The 22,350-nt window shown below is 33.4% G+C and overlaps 3 protein-coding genes across 3 annotated transcripts; 1 reads left to right on the top strand and 2 right to left on the bottom strand.

Moving 5' to 3' along the window:
• Positions 1–465: 465 nt before the first annotated feature.
• LOC122578584 (uncharacterized J domain-containing protein C4H3.01) lies at positions 466–5,540 on the top strand. Its single transcript, XM_043750568.1, has 5 exons — positions 466–929; positions 2,144–2,218; positions 2,381–2,520; positions 4,678–4,815; positions 5,171–5,540. The coding sequence occupies exons 1-5, from the start codon at positions 596–598 to the stop codon at positions 5,387–5,389; spliced, it is 906 nt and encodes a 301-aa protein (XP_043606503.1). The 5' UTR covers positions 466–595; the 3' UTR covers positions 5,390–5,540.
• Positions 5,541–6,321: 781 nt separating this feature from the next.
• LOC122578790 (phosphopantothenate--cysteine ligase 2-like) lies at positions 6,322–10,861 on the bottom strand. The gene is made up of 10 exons (XM_043750828.1): positions 10,753–10,861; positions 9,410–9,589; positions 9,199–9,322; positions 8,733–8,777; positions 8,460–8,545; positions 8,300–8,352; positions 8,163–8,222; positions 7,265–7,366; positions 6,998–7,117; positions 6,322–6,834 (listed from the first exon to the last, which is right to left on the bottom strand). The coding sequence occupies exons 2-10, from the start codon at positions 9,576–9,578 to the stop codon at positions 6,601–6,603; spliced, it is 993 nt and encodes a 330-aa protein (XP_043606763.1). The 5' UTR covers positions 9,579–9,589; positions 10,753–10,861; the 3' UTR covers positions 6,322–6,600.
• A 6,068-nt stretch (positions 10,862–16,929) lies between these two features.
• Positions 16,930–19,117, bottom strand: LOC122578761. Its single transcript, XM_043750793.1, has 2 exons — positions 18,392–19,117; positions 16,930–17,570 (listed from the first exon to the last, which is right to left on the bottom strand). Exons 1-2 carry the CDS (start codon positions 18,980–18,982, stop codon positions 17,214–17,216), a joined length of 948 nt encoding a protein of 315 aa, XP_043606728.1. The 5' UTR covers positions 18,983–19,117; the 3' UTR covers positions 16,930–17,213.
• Positions 19,118–22,350: the final 3,233 nt, after the last annotated feature.

Below are 22,350 nucleotides of genomic sequence, written 5' to 3' on the forward strand. Positions count from 1 at the left end.
TGCAAAACATGACTTCTATCTATAAAAAACACAAATTATAACTTGCATTTTTTGAAAATAAGGAACACATGCCTTGCATTTTTGGACTATCACAAACCTTAACTTGTGATTTTTATAGAAGGGAAAATGTTAAAGGATGTTGACATCACGATGCATTCACATCAATTTTTACACATGTTAAACAACTTTTTTAATTTAAAATTTATGTGGAAAACATCATATTATATAACTAGTTATTATAACTATTTGATGTTAACATCATTATTTTAAAAAAACATTATTAGTGGTAAACACCTTAGTTTTTGGAGACAGCGATCAGAGAATCAATTGTCATTTCATATAAAGGTTAGAGGTTTTTTTAGAGATAACATCCGCCAATATATTATAAAAAACAAAAATGGGTTATTATCGGGTCATAATGATTTTCGGGTTATATTTACACAAAAGAAAAGCTCAAAATTCTGGAGTTATATTTGCCTTTTACGCATCTCCTTCTTCTTCAAATCAAAGAAAGAAAAAGGAAAACCCAAAATCATAACATCTCGTGCTTTGACACTTCAGATAGATTTGTAATTGAAAAATTGGTAGGTAAGAAATGAGTAATTTGAGAACAACAATAATACTATGTAGACCACAACATCATCATCATCATCATCGTGCCGTCGTAACAACATGTTGCAACTGTTGTAGTTACAACAATAATAACAACAGGTTTGGAAGTCGAACGTTTGTCAGTAATAAGATGGTTCCAAAACAACAGCCTAGATTGTTTTCTTTTTCACCCTCATCAATTCTTGCCCCAAAAATGGAAACATTGTTTATGTGGGGTAGTGATAGATATAGTCATCAACAACAAAGAAGGAAAATGGTAGTTAGAGCAGCAGCTGCTAATTGGACTGATGATAATAAATCACCTTATGCTACTCTTGGTACTTTGGATTTCCTTCTACTTATGTTATTTTTAATACTTGTCGAGGTCATTTTAGAAGCAATCTCTTTACCCCTCGTTCCCTCGGGTAGGGATAGTAAGACTGTTTACATTTCACCTCCCCATATTGGTTATTTTTGTGAGATAGTTTTTGATGTACATTTGTATTATATGTCTAGTGACTTATTAATTTGGTACTTGTTTATTATGTGACATAGTTGTCGAGGTTAACCACTTGGTGGCCACCAGCCACCACTTTCCAGGAGAGGTCCTGGGTTCGAGTCTTGCCAAAGGCAAACTTGAGATAATCAGGGGATTATTAAGTGGTTGAGATTCACCTGGGGAAATAGTGGGTACCAAATGGGGATCAGGGGGTTCCCATCCAATTACCCTTTTCTTTAGTTGTCGAGGTTATTCTGGAAGCCGTCTCTTTACCCTTGTTTACACCGTGGTGGAGCTACATGGAGGCGAGGGTGGCTGTGACTACCCCACGATGTCTATAAAACTTAAAATTTTGGCTTTGTCACCCTGTTTACATCCCACTTCCTTCATAATGGTTGTTATGTAGAATAGTTTTTGTTGTTCATTTGTATTATATGTTTTGTGACTTTGGGTTGTTAGGGATTGCATGCTTTTTAGTGCTTAATCTAGGATTTTATACTTTTTTATTCGCTAAATAAGCTAAAAAGACTGTATCTTTATATCGTATTCTTTACCAAGAACTAAAATATGCAATCCCAAAAAGGGTTCTGTTTGCCTTTGTGTGTTAATATGCTTATCTGCTTAGTTTAAAGCAGATTAGCAGTTTGGTTATTTGGAAGTGTTGAAGCACACTTTAAAATTAGCCAGTCAGCATGGATAAGCACTCTAAAAATAAAGATTCAGAATGCGTCTTGAAATGTGATCAGAAATGGAAATTGCAAAACATGTTTGTAAAAAAGAATCCATGCATGCCTACTAGTGTCTCTGGTTGATGGATGAATGATGGTAACAATTCGGTTTTACTCATATATATATAAACTTTCTTTGGCTTTAGAACATCCATTTTTGATGAGAATAGGATCATCATTTACAGGTTGCATAGCTTGTTTCCTGTTTTTCTGTAGATCTGAGGAAGATGTGTTGTTTTCTAACGATGTCCAATTCTCCTCAAATTTACACAAGTGATTGATAACATTTATAGTGTCTAATGTGTTAAAAAAACTACGATTGCAGAGGTGGAGGGCGATGCTGATGATGAGCAAATAAAGTTGGCTTATAGACGTCTAGCCAAGTTTTATCACCCTGATGGTTTGTCCTTGCTTACTTTTCTTATAATTCCTAAAATGGTAACATGTTAACCTTTTTGTGGCTTATAAACAAACTGTTATTGTATAGTATACTTCAATTATGCTGTAATCTCGTTTTTAATGCAACATGTCTTAATTAGGCTGTGTGATTTTGCATTTGTAGTTTATGATGGCAGAGGTTCTCTGGAGGAAGGGGAAACTGCTGAAGCTCGTTTCATCAAGATTCAAGCAGCCTATGAGTTGCTCATAGACAGTGATGAGCGGAGGAAGTATGATATGGAAAACCGGGTTAATCCAATGAAGGTACTATTAATGATTTTAGTGACCTTTTACTTAAGAAAATATAATTAGCAGTTATTGAACATATTCATACCAAAACCCAAGTAGAGTAAAAAAAACTGTAATTTGCTAACATGGCCCTTAATCTGTCTCCAATGCTAGTGGTGCCCTTGTTTGCGTAGTCAACTACCACATCATATTCTTAAAAATCCTTAAAATCTTACAAATCCTTAAAGTTCCATAGTTTCGCCTCCAACCATACAAACATCCTTATATCTCCTTACATTTTTCACGTCACCACCCATTACTTATATTATTAAAATGTATTAAATAGTTATAATAAGTAAATAAGTAATATCCATAATAAATAGTAAAGTAGACTGGATCAATAACCTATAAAACTCATATCCTTGTATACGCACATATCCCACAAACATGAGAAACTTGGACACACTTGGCATTGTTCTTGCAATGGAGACAGCCTTAGGGCTATGGTTCATATATTTAGACACACATAAAAGTAATGTACCTTAAGATTAAACCTTGTGTTTAGGGGGTGGTTTGATATATAAGGGAGAATTTCATATTTGCCATTGGAGAGTTTATAAATATCATATTTGCCTAATTAAAAATCAAAATATCAAAAATGCCATTATTAAATATAAAAATATCAAAAATACCTAAATGTTAAAGTTTAATATTAAACTCCTCTGATTTTATAGAATATATTTTCAATTTTACAAGGATGCCCCTTTTATACTAATCCCTAATTACATCGCATTTAGAGAGATCTACACTTCCCGTACTCCCGTGTTTTTTCTTCCCTCAATATATTCAAGTTCGATGAACATAAAAGTAGCCCTAATCATAATGAGTCACTCTAATCAGGTTTTTCTATACTTATTTTATGTATCTGTTTTCAAGATGGATTTCCATTCCATTTAATCTTATAAAGAAACTCCATGTTTTGATCATAATCTGTTTCGTTCACACAGATTGATGATTGGTATTACCATGATTTGAATAGAAATTGGATATATGAGGAATTGATTGTTGTAGTGTGTACCTTCTTCTGTTTCTTTTTTTCCCCCTGTATTGGATTGCAATGTTTACATGATTTTGCCATATACATGTACCTTTTTTGACTAATAATTCTTATCCTCAAGTAAAAATTACATGCAGTATTTTTTTCTAATAATTCTTACCCTCAAATAATATATCACTGTCAAATGAATCTGAAATTACCAAGCTGGGCACGCAATTTCAGCCATAATAATTTGTTTAAATAGCAAAAAGTCGTTATTAAGGATAACATTACATATGGACAATGATGTAGATTTGGTGAAATCATCCAAGCCCAGATACAAAGACCTGATCTTCTAGTATGTGCAATACCAAATTGCCAAGTTACAATAACTAGTTTGATTCTTAATTTTATTGAAACAGCAGTTTGATATCTTTTCTGGTGTTGGTAAACTACTTTGAAATTACGATGGTGTAATTGGAGATTAACTAAAAGAGGGTATAATTGTAAATTGGAAATGTCATTTAAAGGATTTTAAAGTTTTATATTCATTAAATTTAATTATATGGGTAATTATGATATTTTTAAATGTTAATAATGGCATTTTTGATATTTCAAAAATTAATTGGATAAATATGATATTTAAAAGGTTAGTAGTGGCAAATATGAAATTTTGCCGATATATAATATATTTATGCGTCTTTGAACATTTTATACATCACCCTAGAATGGACTAGATGAGAATACAAAAGATGTGATCCTTTCAAATCACCCTAAATATGAGAGGAAGATTTTTGTAACAAAAGCAACTAGATAATCATTTCATTTCTTATCATTTCATTTCATTTCCTTTCCATCCTTAAAAAAAACTCAAGAATTCTCTTCTTAAAAAAACTCAAGAACACAGTGTAAGGATTGTGCTTAGCAAAATCCAAAAATAAGCACTTAAAGAGTTCAAAATCAAAGTTTTTAGTTGATGTCAGTTTGAACTGTAAAAGTGTAAAATATAGTCTTATACTTCCAAATTAGTTAAAAGTTCTATATTCCCTCAATAATCAAGTTAGTTAAATAGGTAAAACTTCCAGTTGCAAATTGGTATTATTGATCTGTTGATATGTGCATCGTGCTTTCTTACTTATTGTTAATCACGTTGGCAGGCATCTCAAGCATGGATGGAATGGCTAATGAAAAAACGTAAGGCTTTTGATCAGCGGGGTGATATGGCTATTGCTGCTTGGGCTGAACAACAGCAACGAGAGTTGAATATACGTGTACGGCGTATGTCACGTTCAAAGGTACTAATCTTGATTATAAGTTTATATTATTAGCATAATCATCTAGGAAATATCTTAATTTTGAATATAGTGATTTAGAAGATTGTATTATTTTATTAAACTTTGGGTTCCTCTCGACCCGTTCAACATGTTCCTTTTGGCCGTGTTATTTATTATATTAGAGTTATAACTTTAACTCTTAAGTCTTAGTTACTCACTTGGTTATATGAGTCAGTATTGTCGTATCTACCAAAACCTGTTATTGTAATAGTTATAAGGTTAGTTTGCAATGGAAAAGCGTTTACGATGGATCATTCATCAATGAGGCGAGTCTTCTTGTTAAAGTTTTTTTAATGATTGTATGTGAAATTATTAGATTGACCCTGATGAGGAAAGAAGAATCCTTGCAAAAGAGAAGAAGGCGTCAATGGAGAATTACAACAATACTTTAAAGAGGCATACGCTTGTGTTGAGGAAAAGAGATTTGATGAGAAAGAAAGCAGCTGAAGAGAGTAAAAAACTTATAATTAATAAACTCCTTGCAGCAGAAGGTCTCGAGCTCGCATCTGATGAAGATGATGCACCATCATCATAGGCGATATTGTGATTCCTTCTTCCAGTGTTCTGTTGAATATATATAGGGTGTATATTGATTGAGGGTATATAACTATATATTGTTGTATTACTAGACAATATGTATATATGGCTTTCTGAGTACACAATACAAGTTTTATGCATCTTCAACATCTGTTTGATTCTTCACTTTGATTGTTTTTCCATAGACGATATTAAGCATTGTTCTTTCAGTGTTATGTTAAATATAAGCTGCAGGGATTCAAACTGCAAGCAACCTTACTAAAAACTTCTGGGCTCAAGCATGTGTTATTTCTTTAAGACTTCATTTTTTTATCCCTACCAGTCTCACAGATAATGTTGTATCTTGTTTGTTTACTACTTTACTTACTACTATAGTAAGTCGCAATCATTCTATCTTAATGCCTTTTTTCTTGGATCCTTTTGTGACTGTGTATACATTTATTTACATAAAGTTGTAGATTGATCTTGACGAAAAAAAAAAAGAATATAAGCAGAAGAGAACAAGGCATTATTTCGCAATACACTGTAGAGATAATACACTTGTGATGCTGAGAAAGAATAAAGAATGTACGGGAAGAGAAAAAACTCATTCATCGTTAGCTTCTAGGGTCTACCAGCTCAAGGTATCGGGCTGCCTGCATCTGACAAAAATGATACGTCGTCATATGCAATATTGTGCATCATTTTTTCGATCTTCAGTCAGTATATATATATATATATATATGTATAACTGTATCTCGGTTACTTGTACCCTTGTCGTATTGAGGAATGAGGAACACGTATAGTAGCTTTTAAGATATAATACCGCTAGTTTCATACATACTTTCAACTTCTCTTAGACTTCATGCACATATCATGATTAATATGGCTTGGGCCACAGGGTAGACCGGGCAGGGTTGAATGCAGATGAATTTTTTGTGTGTATAAATGTATAATAATCAAAATGAAAACAGCACTTTCCTCATTTTACACTTATAAACGTTCTTCCTTCTATTGCAGTATAAAGATATAACATAAAATATGAAAAGAAACTCTCATGGTTTTCTCTTTTGACAGTTTGTATCTTTCTATAAGTACATCAGTAAAGACAACAACACAAGTTAAAAAGTAAAATTGAGGATTAGCGTGAAGGAAAGAGCGGTTACTTGTGTGGACCCCAAAAGCAACTTTATTTATTCAGAATTTCTTCAAAGTGTTGTTTAGTAGTATTCACGCATTGATCTCCTTGATGTAACTTGAATGTTTCTCGACAAGTTGCTTGATGAGGGGTGATTCGACATCCGAGCGGTCATTTTCACGATGTACCGACACTTTTCCACTATTAGTTACAAGTATGACTACCTCTTTACGTGTTGAAAGCTCATTCGCTACAACAGCATGCATTTTGTACCTTTTAAGAGCGGTACCAGCCTTCTCTAAAAGAATATCTGTATCCGTCTCCAACTGTATGAAAATATTAGCATGAGGCATCACGTATCTAAACATTCGTTAATCAAAAAGAAAAAAAAAAGCCTAGTAAATCCAAATCCATACGGGGTATTAATGAAGCAGTTGTGGACAATAACAAGTGCATAGGCAAATACTCAAAATAATGTAGGTTGTTTACCTTAAATGATACACAGAATGCAGTGGGGGCCCACTCTTTCCGCAAAACCGAAAGCATCTTTGGGACTTGCGCGAGCCGCATATCTAAAGGACCAGATGCAGACTGGATTTTATGTACTGCCTACGGAAAGAAGACGGAATCAACCCTGACTTCATTATTTAATACAAAAAAAATAGTCGACCACCATTTTTTATGGTAATACCCAAGGAACTTTCTGAAATGGAAGGTAAAACACAAAAGCAAGTATTTGAGTTAATTTAAGTGTACCATGCTCTCCCATGGAACATAGAAATCAGAGACAGCAGCCGCAAGATAAAACATAGCATTTGGTCCAAGATTCTTCATTGATGTTGCAATCAAGCGTAAAATCTGCTCCATTATTTACAAACTATCTTTAGCACGAATCTTGAAAGAAATGTTCTGTAAAAAATGAAAAACATAGCAATGCACTCTACAAATATGAATGATTTTGGAAAAAGCTCACCAGTCACCAGGTATGATGCTCTTTTTTGAGGAACACTAATTTTTGAATATATATGTATACAATTGGTTCAAACATCACATACCAACATGCTTTGTTATATATAAATACCCAATTATGGTTATTTTGAAATGAAAAGCCATGTTTAATTACTTGTTTCTTGAGCATTCTACTATAGAGAATCAGAATAATATAACTCATATCTATAAGTTGGCTTAAATAATCTCTTGAACTTGATGCACATCGCCATATGATGTAAAAATATGCAATTGCTTAAGACTTTTCCTGGTAGTGGAGGCAAATTGGTGGGTAGGGCTGGTTGGATAATTCGTGAAAACAGATTTGGGTGAAAAAGATAATGTTTTGGTACAGGTCAAGTTGGATTGACCTTTTTGCCCAAAATTTTATCATAGAAAATTATGTCACTACCAAACTACAGTGAATAGAAATCTATATTATTACAATAATAATATAGTTATTGAATAAGATGTAAATATCTTAAGCATTATTTAATCCGTTTGATCACTTGGAAATAAAGCATTGCCTGTTTGACTTTTGAATGATTCATAATTAATAGGATGGACATTGCATCCTCTAATAAAGTAGTGTAACTTTCAGTGATTAGGTGATCTGAAGATATTCAAATATAAACGCCAACTTTTAATAATTAGGTAACGTGTTTACCTGAAGATATTCAAAGATGGTTGTAAAGGGCAATTTCAGCAAAAAGCCCCCTGATACAGCCTGAGATGAAAAGAAATCTTTAGTAGGGTGCATAAATTGACCTACAAGTTTCATTAAATATGAGAGATGATTCCTACTGCATGATGCCCGCTAAGTGTGCTCTTGACTGCTTCAGAGTGCGACTCACGCACTGTAATGTATGAAACTTTATTATACATTTGATTAAATATACTAGTATTATAAATAAAACTATATCATTTTTTAATAAATTGAAAAAAAAAAAAGGTGTAGTATGACCTTCTATCCTTGAATCACCAGTAAGCTTAAAACATTCAAGCAGCGGATCATCAGGAAGTGATCTACAATATGGCTGGCAGGTTCCCCTGCAATATGTTGATATTGAAGTATGACCTACTATTAATTTCAAGTCGTCATGCCATGCATGTAGTCACCAATATTAAAAGATAACTTGTAAAAATGGCAAATGTTAATCATTGTTCATCAAATGGCAAGTTATAAGATGTTTTGGATTTCAAACTTTTGAGCATACAAGATAGGCATCATACGTACCTCCTATAGAGAAAGATGACTGAATACCCAGCTTTCAGAAAGTATCTACAAATCATAAACAAATCGAGGTCATCACAAATATAGAACTAGGAGGTGGGAATTTCAAACCAATTACTTATGAATGGATAGATTTGTTCTGTGATTTATCTTTAAAAATGTCAAATGGGGAAAAACAAAAAGATAGTTAAAAAGAAACAGACAAAACAGGTCGAAACAACCCAAACTGTATTTTTAATGCATACAGCATTACAATCTTTTGAACTGCTTTATACAAAAAAAACTAAATAATTATTGAATAGCTTCTGTAAATATATCCAATTCACTGCTTAAAATTTTTTGGACAAAAAGTGTTTTTCTCAACCTGTAGCATAAAAATTGCCCCCTTTAACCCATTACCCAGCCTGACCGATCCTCCCATTTTCCACGTCTAACAGAGTTACAGAAGGCGAGGTATATGGTGGTATACTCGGTAGATGTGGCTCCTCTATGTCCAGAACTGAAGTTATCAATGTAACGCACACATCGTTGCTCTAAAGGGACAGTGGTGCCACCAGATGTCACACATACAACCCTTCTAGGTCCCTCGTTTCCTAAAAACACAAGCCAATATAACTTCTCCAGCACGGAGAAAAGAGATAAAGTTACAGAAAAGATATGTACATATTATATAAACATGCCTGATATAGAAGAGTTCTGATCAATAAATCGGGTTACTTTTCCAGTTATGCTGTTAGCATCTTTCAAAATTGGTGCCGTCTCAAAGAAGGATTTAACTTGAACGGAGGTTGTTTCATCAACCGTATCTAAGTTGTTATCCATCGTATCTGAGTTGTTAACAACATCCATTGAATGAAACACTAAGATAAAGAAAAAGATAAGATAGTGTATGAGATTGGGTCAATTAAAATAAGCAAAGAGATCATTATTTTGTAAGAAGTTTCAACAACCGCAGTTCACATACCAATAAATTCAGTAACCACATATGTACCAACACCAAAGAAAAGATAAGCTACATTGCAAAACTTTTTTTTTTTGACGAAACTAACAAGTAAAAAAAGAAAGGGATTCTGAAAAGATTGAGTAGGGCTGATTTTACGTGTGTGTTGAAAGTGATTAGCTGATTATCGGGTGACCTACTTCTAATCAAGATTATTTAGCAAGTCAGATAATGAGTTTCACACTAGCTGTAATGAAACTGATTGATGAAGGGTAATGTATATACGTATTTCTTAAAAGTAAGTAGTATGTGATACTAAATAACTAGAATCGGATAAACCAGCTGTAATGAGCACATGCAAGAACTTCTATGTAAACTACTGTTTGGGTGTGTATCTAATGTCGAAATTGTAATAATCGTAAAAATCATATGTTTAACAAAGTCTGACAATTCATTGAACAGATAGGCAAAAATGGCAGAAAATGCAAATGAACTCGAAAGACTACTAATCGTATTATAGTTGTGGACTTCAACAAATAGCAATATTCACAACCTAAGAATCTACTATAAACCACCTCGCGAAATCTACTGGGATATGATCCGCCCGATGATGCAAACAATCTAAACACATGGATCCAGATGCACAAAATTATACTTATACCCAGATTTGTGTAGTATATGTGTGTTTCTTGCAAGAAACCGAAAAAAAGTGTAACTCACAAATTCAGTTACTTCTCTTAAATCGTTCTACTCGATTTTCTATATGTCTTCAAATTTTATATTACGACACGCAATGCAAAATTTTCTAAAACAAACTAGTTTTTAACCTGCCCAAATAACTTAATCCCAGAAAATAAAAAATAAAAACCCCAACAAATAGTAACATGTTTTCAGCTAGGCATTTTCACAAACAGTTTGCGGGCATTATAAAAATATATAACAATAAGGCCATTAAACTCTAGTTAAATTTAATCTTAATTCAACTAGTCAGCAGTAAACATAATTGAATAAAGAATGTGATAATGAATTATAAAATTACTATTTAAAAAAAAAAAAACATGAGTATTAGATAATAATGTATACCTTGTTTGGTTTTTGTGTGTGTGTGTGTGTGTGATTATATTGATTCAGCTATCTTCTTCTATTATATAACTGACTGAGTGCATAAATAAATAAAAATTAATTTAAAAAAAGAAAAAGTGAAATATAATTTTAATTAATTGGTGGGGAAAGAAATTAATGGCCGTCATTTACCGCCATTTTACCTTTACAGGTTATATTAATTAATTAATATTAAATGGCAGATCTTAACAGTTCGAATTTGACAAAAATGCATGCTTTTGAAAACCGACCGGACCGCTGTGTGACCGATTATTAAACCGGTCCGTTTTTTTCCAATCAATATATAATGTCTTGTTGTTACTGTAGGCTTCCGAAGAGTTTCTTTTTTTTTTGAATGGCAGGTATATATGTATTATAAATAACAAGACCAACTAGCAAGAGACTAGGCCCAATAATACAAGATGTACAAAGAAGTCTAGCAAATAGAAATACAACACGAACTAAATCTTTACAAGACCACGAGAAGCGGTGGGGGGATCTAGAAAATGAAATCCAAACATTGAAAGCGATTCGACAATCGGACATCAGGTGGTATTGAGTTTCAATTCCATTATTACAACATGGGCAAACCAATGAATTATTACTAATCCTTCTAAACCACAAATTGAATCTAGTTGGCAGCCTATCCTTTAACATTCTCTAAATAAAAATGTTTACCTTATGAGGGGCAATTTTGTTCCATTTTGTAGCAATGTAGTGTAGGGATGTGCACGGGTCAAAACCCGGCATGAACCGTGACCCGAAATTGCAAGAAAAACGGAACCGAATCCCGGCCCGTTAACCTCCCGGGTGGGTCAGTTCGGGTTTTAGCAGGTCGGGTCCGGTTAAACCGGGTAGACCCGTTTTTTCCACCTAAAATTATATAAATAGCACACCAATCAAATTATACATATAGAATCATAGAGGAGAAGGTTTACAAAGAAGCCAAAATGAAGTAGCAGCAGAAGCATGTATCATATCAGTATGTTACATATCGAACAGAGCAATGATAGAGTGTGATGTTGACTGTAGATGAGTCGCCGGTCGTGTTGCCATGGTGACGACGTAGTGGTTGTGCTAGTGCTTTGATTCGTGCATCTCTTTTCTTTTCAAGATATAATGAATAATGAGAAAATGTGTAAGTATATATATTTTATATCTATATGTAAAAGATGGGGTAGTGTAAATCAGATAACTTTTAAAAAGAAAGTGTAAATCAGATACTATTAAAAAATTGTTGTATGGTCATGTCATGTCTATCCAGTGTCCCCACTCCCCACTTCTTTAGTTTATTATTTATTTAATTTTATTTAATACAAAATATATAATAAATTACGTATGGGAATTTCAAAACTTGTGTGTGTACACTTTTCAAGACAAAATTGACCACTTACAATACATGTGTTTTCTTGAGTTTTTCACCATTTACCCTCCACCTCCAAAACTCCATTGTTACAGATTATATACAAACGCATATACATACATAATATGAAGTTAACCCACACACATATATATATATATGATTATGAAGTATGTCACGGTTTTGACGGGTTAAACCGGCAACCCGCGGTTTTTGACCCGGACCGACCCGGACCCGGCCCGTCTGGTGTCCGGTCGGTTCGGGTCGGGTACGGGCGGTTTTGTTGCGGGTCACGGGTTTACGGGTTGTTTGCTCACCCCTAATGTAGTGTCTCGGTAGAATGTTGTTATCAATGTGAGTTCTGACACTTTTAACCGTAAAGTCTTTATCATTATTGCATTCCCAAACCCATTTATCAGGGGAGTTCACAATAGTCACATTACGGATGCAGTCACACAATTCTTACGTCTACCCCTAATTTCCCTTCGCCAGTTCCACACAAAATTCTTTCCATTCCATCTGTTAGCAACCACAACATTTTTGTCATTCTCCAAGTTGTATAATCTTAGGAATCTAGCAGCAAGAGTGGTATTATCAAACCAAACATCATTCCAAAACTTAGTATCTCTACCGAAGAGTGGACGTCAGATACATGGAGTGGACGTCATAGACTTTGGCCATCACTGTATTTTTTTTTTCCTTAGCAACTTTTGTTGATTTCTTTAGATAAAACCATTCAAGGGATTTGAAAGTAAAAATCAAGAAATCAAAACTTACCTCTATAGAGTTTGTTGGGTGGGTCAAAGAGGTTGTGACTTAATATATATATATATATATATATATATAATTTATTTTTTTCATTTATAAATTATGATCTGAGGAGACACATAAAAAACATCTAACATGAAAGGTGTAATCGGTATATTTTTATTGGCATATTTCATTGACACTTTTTGACACATTGGTATTATACACTTTTTTTTCACACAAAGTGTCAAGGCTTCCATTGGGCAAGTGGAGCCGATTGTGGCACTTTTTGGCACCCTTTTTGACACCTTTTTAAGCATGTAACCTCACTTTTGTGTGTGTGTGTTATATATGTGCTTTGCAACTTTTAGCAACATTTATCACTTTAGCACATCGGTTCTCTTACACCCTCACAATTTGGCTCTTTTAGGCAAGTATAGAAAGTGTCACGTGACAAAAGCTCATTGTTTTTAGGAATTTGTCAAAACTTACCTAAATGTAATTCTTGACACTTCAGTTTACACTCTTTCCCATAAGAGTGGACGGAGTGGAGCGGGCACCAAACCGGTACCGGTCCGGTACCTAAGGGAACACCGCTCCGTCCCACTGGTACCGGTAGGGTGGGGAGGAGGGTGGGGAGAGTTATCTCCGGGCTTGTCTCGATTATTTGATCGTTATAATCATTGCTTTTTTCTTCTTCTTTTTTTTTCTTTTTATGAAATATCCATTTCCATCTATACATATAATATATATATATATATATCCTGGTTGGAGAAGACAAGCGCAGCCAGCAGCGAAGGTGAAGCACTCCCCCCACCCTAATACATCTTAAAAGTTTGAAAAAATTAACAAGATTCTTTTCGCAATTAGAGAAAGAAACAAAATTCTTTTCATCAACTTTTTTGATAAATAAATTTGAGTTGTTTTATATATATTACATATATATTATTATTTGATAATATTTTTCTGTAGATAATAACTTGTCTGGTTTTTACGATCAGATTCCACTGGTTGAAACTTTAATCTTCTTTTAGTTCATTTTGACATTTAGTATAGTTCTCAAAGCATTGTAAAAATGTAAGTAGGGTTGGCTATTTGCGAGAGGTTTTGTGTTTTGGAGGTTTATTTTAGGGTTATCATATATGCTTCTAGTAGCATCTAACTTATGTGATACGAAGGCAAATTCATAAAACATATTTACATATTCGTTCTTTTAGCAGTTTTAAAAACACACATTTAATCACTTATTTACCTTTTATTTCCTTATATTATAACATGAAGTAATTTATAAATAAATAATTTTATCATTAAAAAGATATATGCAATTTAAATATGTATATTAAGATAATTTTTTTTTTCTATCCATGTTTATCTAGTAAGTTTTTAACCTAATTGTAAGTTTTTAACCTAATATATTTTTGGGTATTACAAATTACAGTCTCTGGGGCTGTAGTTAAGGTACATTAAATAGTTATAAATTTACCATAAAATTCAGAGGAAGCTTTTAATATGGAAAATACAAATTCTTTATACACGTTAAATACGGCCATAAAGGATGTGTTTAGTATTTTCCTTATTTTTTTAACAAGAACACGAAACGATTGATCGTTAGTATATTTTAATGGTCATTATTATTGTTATGGGTAATGATCAATCCTCCTAAATTATTAGCCTAAAAATCCTCCTAATTAATAGGATTGTGACATGTGGAAAATCAGGGGGTGAGATTAGGAAAGTAAATTAGTGTATTTCCATGTGTTAACAAGTGAATATACTAGGAGGATTTTTAGACGGATTAGTTATGAGGATTTATCATTTTTCTATTTTTATTATAGGTATGACTTTTTCTAAATATAGCTTGTATAGTAGTATTTATAGCAGTTTTATGATATAAGAAAGTTGGCTTATCATTGTCACCTAAAATCTTATCCCAATGTCACAATAAATTAATTCTTAGTAATATATTAGCCTTGATATCTACTAAAAAAAGATATTATATACTTTTATCAAGAGGAATGAAATCATGATGGTAAATCAGGCTAGCAGGTAGCTTCACATTTGGCTTGCTTATTAATTTTTTTAACCACGCTAGCAGGTAGCTGCGCAACTGTCTGCTAGCTTGCTTATTAATTTTTTAACCAGGCTAATAGGTAGCTGCTTGTTAATTTGCTTATTTAATTTTTGTAAAAATATATATATTTAATATGTCAAACTTCTTAGCAGATTTATCATATTGTTTTTATTTAAGGTTTTTTTAGATTCCGTCTATCTTTATTTTGATTTATTACTCTCTCTGTCCCACTAAAAGTGTCATGTTTTGAATTTTCAAAGTCTAATATTTCTAACTTTGACCTTAAATAATTTTTTTTGTGTTAGATAATGTTTGATGAAAGTTATATGAATTGATTGTGGTTTAAAAGGTGTTTTCATTGGTATAACTTTTATCAAGTTTTATATAACAAAAAAATATATATATTTAAGGTTAAAGTTTATAAACATTGACTTTGATTATTCAAAATAGGACATTTTTTATGGAACGATGGGAGTAATATGATGGTTTTATTTGCTTTGTCTTATAGATTCTTTTAAAAAACAAATATATATATAATATGACAAAATTTTAAGTAGGGTTATTTTAGTGTCTTTTATGGTTTTTCTTACATTTCATTTTCTACGTCTCACCCTGTATTACCTTCCGGATTTTACCACATTGCAAATTTTTTTGTTTTTTCTTGCGCAACTGCCTGTCAGTTTTATCTTCTTTTTTTTATAACTAAATATGTGTTTATACAAACTTTTAAACGAGTTTATATTTATTTATGTTTGATATAAAAAACGTAGACATATATTTATGTTTTTTTTTATATATTTTTTAGTAGTCTGTTAACATTTTTGGTTTTTTTTATGGTATATCGCAAACATTTAAACGTAATTGTGCACGTAAATACGATCGTTGAAGCCAGCCCACAACGCGGGCTTATAAACCCACTAGTTGTTATACATTCGAGAGTCCACATCATAAAAAAACTCTATACACACTACATTCCATGTCGCAAAAGGGGGGATGTCATATATTCTCATCTCCCCATCTTTGTTAGTGGCAACCATCACTCCTAATCTTTTTACTATCTTTCTCAACTCTCCTAACTTTTTTTTCCATCCCCTCAACTCTCCCCTCACCTTTTCAACCTTTTCTTCCATCCCCTCTTTCCGCGAACTATATTCTCCCCACCCAACCTTTACTTCCATCTCCCACCCATCTCCTTTGAATGACGGCCGAACCCCCTCTCATCTCCCAAGCTTCCTCTCATCTCCCACCCTCAATCCCTCCCCCCTTCAAAAAAAGAAACTCCATGTACACAGACATTTCGCATCATGTCTCCCTCCATGATGTGAATGTAAATATGTATATATGGAATGTTTTTTTAAAATATTTCTTTATAAAACCAGAAATGCTTCAAAGGCCGGTCAGACCGGTTTAACCTGTTCGGTGTTTTATATATTCTTTTTATAATAATGTTACTAAACATGTTACATTTCAACGAATTCGTCAATTTAATTTATGAAGCAAATCTATCAGATATATATAGCGAGCGCCGAGTTTCATCACACAGATAGAATGTATGCAATTATTCTTGATTCAATCCCATTGCAGAAAGATAGTTCATATAATCATATCTTATAATGCAAATAGAAAAGAAATGAAATAACTAACTGAACTGCAAGATTTATAATGTACAATTTCTAAAAGTTTTGGAAGTTTGAAGAGAACAAGTTTGATCCCAAAACCACAAGTTCAAGAGACCCGGTTGCAACCAGCTAGGCTAAAAACCACTTATTACATCAGTTGGTAAGCATATAGTTATAATCTCCCAGTCACTTCCCTTATTTAAAAGGGGCTTTAATTGCAGATATCACTCTCCGATTTTCCCACATAAAATCAGATCATGATCAAATAAACAGATAGTTGAAACATGCCCTAGAATGAAGAGCAAATGCTGTAAAATCTATTTGCTTCAACTTTTTGTCACGAATTATAAGAAAGAAAGGCAGAAAGCCAAGAACTGAAGTGGTATTCATCTGTATAAAAATAAAACTAGTGCAATCTTTCAACATTATACATCTAATATAGTTCCTTTAGAAACATAATCAATACTTGACTAAACATCTAGTCCGTCTAACTATCAATGGGTACAAATACACAATAAACCAAAACTCAAACAGAACCAAGGATAGCATTCTTTGTCACCTCGTGCGGCCTCAAATAAATCAAATCCATCTCGCGCTGTCTTTGGCTTCTGGAAGAGCAAAATATGCCTATCTATATAACGAATCCTTATTTTGTGCAATGAGCATCAGTACCTTGTTGGACACAGTTAGTGTACCCAAGGCCATGAAGGAATTTCCTTATCTCTTTTGAACTAGTATTGCTGGCTTGTAAAAGTCTTTCATCTTCCTCATAGATCAAGTATGGAGCCTCGCCTTTATTTCTCGATAACAACTTTTTCGCTCCTTTTAGGACGTGATATTCCCAACCCTGAACATCTATCTTCACAAGCAACACAGGTTCGTTTTCTGGAATTATTAGATCAAGTGGAATTGATCTTACTTGAAGTGCAATTTCTTCATTCGATTTAAAAGCCAGTTTGGCACCAGTTGCTGAAACTGCACTATTGTCTAGCCGTCCAACCACCTGTAACAAATCCAAAGATTTAACTTTTGTGATGTATTTTTTTTATAATGGTTAATTTGTGAATGAGAAATGATACGAATGCCAGCATCAGCCTATATATATGCCTTGCAAGGACTATAAGACACAAGACAAATCCACTGGAATTTATGTGAAGATTGATGCATATACATAAAACTTAAACCTAAAATACTTTTATCATTGTACTAAACATCAAGCTGTTATCAAAGCTATCGACAAAAGTCATGTACTTGCACTATTTTTTACCAATTGTAGCTAGACGAGCCACATAACTTCTCGATTGTTGGCAAGAACGGTATGAATTATTATTGGCTAAAAATGCAAGTTAGCAAGTCACTTGCATTTTCACTATTAAATCACAATAAGAACAAACGCTATTACACACATTAAATACTTAAACACTTTCACCATCCTACAAACATCAAATATACCTAGATCAACTCCATTCCAAAAACACTAATAAAAAAAACAATTAAAGATCGATACTTTTTGCTAAATCAGACATACCCATAAATGATCATAGATACATTTCAATTACATATACCTAAATAAAGAATCTTTACACAGTATAACTTTCAGAACAAAAACAGAACACACCAAAGAGCTTCTAGCCTAGCGGTATTTGGGTCGGTCCGCTAACCAAACTGTCATGTTTTCAAGTCACTAAAAGTAACAATTATATATTTTTCTGAAGGGCAAATTATCCTATTTCTACTCCTAAGTTACACGAATGCGATATGTAAGAATTATTAAACAAAACAAAAGACAGACAGACAGACAGACAGACAGACAGACAGACCGACCTTATGAAAGGTAATATTTCCAAGGCGATCAGAAGTAGCAGCTTCAAAAACATGAACCAAATTATCAACCCTATTAAAATAAATCCCATTACAAATACTCTGCAAATTCTCCAAAACCGGCTCAAACGCGAAAACCCGAAAACCCATAACTGCAGCAGCAAAAGTAGCCATTCCTACATTAGCACCAACATCAACAAAAACACCCATTTTACCTTCACCTTTCATCTTCTCCAAAACCTCCTGAATCGTAACAGAAATGTCAGGTCTCCTGAACAACTTCCCTTTTAGTAGCCTAACAATGTTTTTATGGGGCTTTTCGGGCAATGACCCGAAATCGGATAAAGAAAAAAGAAAAGGGTATTTGACATTTTCAACTAAGTTGGCAATTATGGGGTGAGATTGTGGTGATTTGTAACAATTGTAGGGTTCAATTGGGAAATTGGATAATCTGAAAGATGGGTATGGGTTTGGGTTTGAAGAAGAGAGGTAAAAGAAAGTTAGGATGATGAAGGAAGTGGAGATGAGAAGGAAGAGGGTTTTGGGGGTTGTTAGTTTTATGGATTTGTTGTCTTTTTTCCAAGCATTTGCCATTGTAGGATTTGATTTGATTGATTGTGTTTGGGGGTTTATTAGGGTTTTGATTTGATGATTGATGGGTTTGAGTGAGATTGGAAGATCGGATCTTCTTCTTCACACGAGAGTGGAAGTGTTAAAAAGACTTTTCCACTTAAAATAAACTTACCGTAAAGTTTATAATAATTTAATATATAAAAATAACCGTCAGTTGTTTTAGTTTCGAGTGTCACATCCATATGGGAAGTGATAATTCGAAGAAAACTCTATTAAGCTCCCAACCATTAAAAAAGTTAATTAGAAAACGATTTTGCACCTGATAACGATCCAACCCCTAAACAAAAAGATAAAATCTCATTGGATCAATCGATCTTTATCAAATACGTTGATAATTTGATATAGAAATACAAAGGGTGCTTTTATTACTTTACAAGGATGAAGGGTATGAACGTATGGTGCGTTGCATTTGTGGATGGCAAAAATATCCGTACCTGATGGGAAACCCGATACTCGCACCTGATTTAATCGGGGAATCCCTGAATTGACCGGGGATGGGGACGGGTATGGGGATGTAAATCTATTCCCCGATGGAATTGGAGACGGGAATGGGAAACCGTAAATCTCCGATCCTCATACCTGAACCCGAAAATACTATATATATATATATATATATTTATTAGAATCACTTTAAGTCGTTATCTATATTCTAAAATCAATTTTAAGTTTAGAGCTTTTATTTAATACTTTTTATGTGTTATACTTTATTAATCATTCACTTAACATATACATTAGTTTATACATAGAAAGAAAATGTTAAAATACACATTCTCCTACGTATTTTTTATCAAGATAAATTCATGTTCATTCAAAAAAGGTATCCCCGATACCAGACGGGGATCCCCGATGAGGACGGGTATGAGGATGTAATTTAATTCCTTATATATATATATATTATATATATATATATATATATATATATATATATATATATACATATGTCCATGTCAATATAATCCTTATATATATATATATATCTACTTAATTTAGTCCTTTAATACATTTATATATAAGGTTGTCTGGCACCTAAGCTTAGGTATAGAACCCCTCACATACTAATATTTTATTATTTCTTGTTTAATGAATAAATGCATAGGCCCCCATGATTTTTATGTATTAAAAAAACAATATGTGAGTGTTCCACAACTAAGCTTAGATACCTGACAGCCTTATATTCCCATCCCCCTTTATTTATATATATATATATATATATATATATATATATATGTATCCATATTACTTTCATTATTATAAAGATGTGAGATTTAATCTTAATTATAGATCAATTAATTGAAATACAATTTGACTTGTTCAAACACTTTAAATTTTGACTAAATGCCCAAAACAATGCCAAACCCTAATCTTTATCATTAAGCCGTCGTTGACTAAGTTTGACCAACAATTAGACCGACGGTTGACCGAAGCGAAAAATCAAGATCTAAACACCAAAAGCAATTCAAATCGACTTCTAGACTCGAAAATGTACATTTCAACCAGTTTGACCAAGTTTGACCAACCCAAACACATTTCCCGACCGGTTTGACCGGCGTTGACCGGCAGTTGACCGGCCGTTTGACTGAACAAAAATCACTAATACAATTCGGATCTAAGGAGATTTCGGATCAAGAACCTGGATTCAAAGAATTTCAGTATATACAACCGAAATATATATAGTTTTAGTCAAAAATTCGAATCTATAACTATATGTATAGTCACCACCGATTATATATGTACATAAATAAAATTTTCGGACCTATATATATACATATATATATATACATAACGATCTTTGAAAGAAGGAAGGAAAAAGAAGAAAGCTGATTTATATATAGATATATGTGATATTTTCGGATCTAAATGTTTATATAAAAACATAGCCGGAAATATATATATATATATAATATATATATATATATATATATATATATATATATATATGTGTAAAGAAATTCGATATTTGAAGACGAATAAATAAAGATCCAAGATAACTTACTCAAATCTAAAAGAAAAAAAGGAAGGGATGAAGATTTGATGATGGTTGATGGTGGTTCGTGGTGTGGTTCGTGTGGTTCATGGTGGTGGTTCGTGGGTTGTGGCTGCAAAAGAGAGAGGGAGAAGAGGGGGGGGGGGGGGGCGGGGGACGACTAGGGAGAGAAAAGAGAAAAGGGAGAGGAGTGTGGGAAATGAAATTAGGTTTAGGAGGAACTAGGTTTTTGTTAGTTCTTCCCTAGCTTTGACCGAAAATTGACCCACCTTTGACTCTTCCAACAACTCGTTTGACTCAACCAATTAAGAAAACTCAAGATCCGTTAAATCATTTCGTCGACATAATTAAATGAAACTTTTCAATAGCTTTTAAACGAATATAAACATGCCTATATTTGTTTATTTAATCTTTAGTTGATTAAATTTAAGGTATTTTATCTAATTTGGCATTTCCACAAGACAACTAGTATTCTTCCTATTCTCGAGTCCACGTACAATTTTTCTAAAATCTAGGTGCTCATAAGTCCCGAATCAAAAATAAAATCACTTATTCCATGATAAAGTCTTAAAGGTTAATGACGTACATAAACCAGACGAACTAAAGTGACCGGAAAGTGTTTCGGGAAGTACGCTCAGATGAAGGTTGTCACAGCATTACCTCGTTAAAAGAATTTCGTCCCGAAATTCAACTCGAACTAGTCCTATTAAACAATTGGGGGTATTTTGTCTTAAAATGATCTTCCCGTTCCCAAGTATACTCAGGCCCTCGCTTTGAATTCCACCGAACTTTGATAAGCGTATACTTGGTTTTCTTTAGTTTCCGCACCTTGCAGTCCACAATCTCTAAAGGCTCTTTAACGAAATTTAACTTATCGTCAATCCGGATTTCGTCCATAAGCACATGACGATCTTCTTCAGCAAGACATTTTAGAAGGTGCGACACATGAAATATGTCGTGAACTCCTTTCAGCTCTTCTGAAAGTCTCAATCGATAAGCTACCTCGCCAACTCTTTCTAGTATCTCAAAAGGTCCAATAAATCTAGGTCCAAGCTTTCCACTCTTGACAAATCTAACCACTCCCTTCCAAGGGGAAACCTTAAGAAGTACACGGTCCCCAACATTGAATTCTAAAGGTCTACGTCTGACATCCGCATACTTCTTTTGTCGTTTACGTGCTAATCTAAGTCGCTCTTTAATCTGAATTATTTTGTCGGCAGTTTCTTCAATAAGCTCAGGCCCAACCAATTGACTATCGCCAAAGTCAGACCATGCGACAGGTGATCTACACTTCCGTCCATACAATGCCTTGAAAGGAGCCATATTAATACTTGCGTGATAACTA

The sequence above is a fragment of the Erigeron canadensis genome, chromosome 8, assembly GCF_010389155.1.
Source record: "Erigeron canadensis isolate Cc75 chromosome 8, C_canadensis_v1, whole genome shotgun sequence".
NCBI classification, from domain to species: Eukaryota; Viridiplantae; Streptophyta; class Magnoliopsida; order Asterales; family Asteraceae; genus Erigeron; species Erigeron canadensis.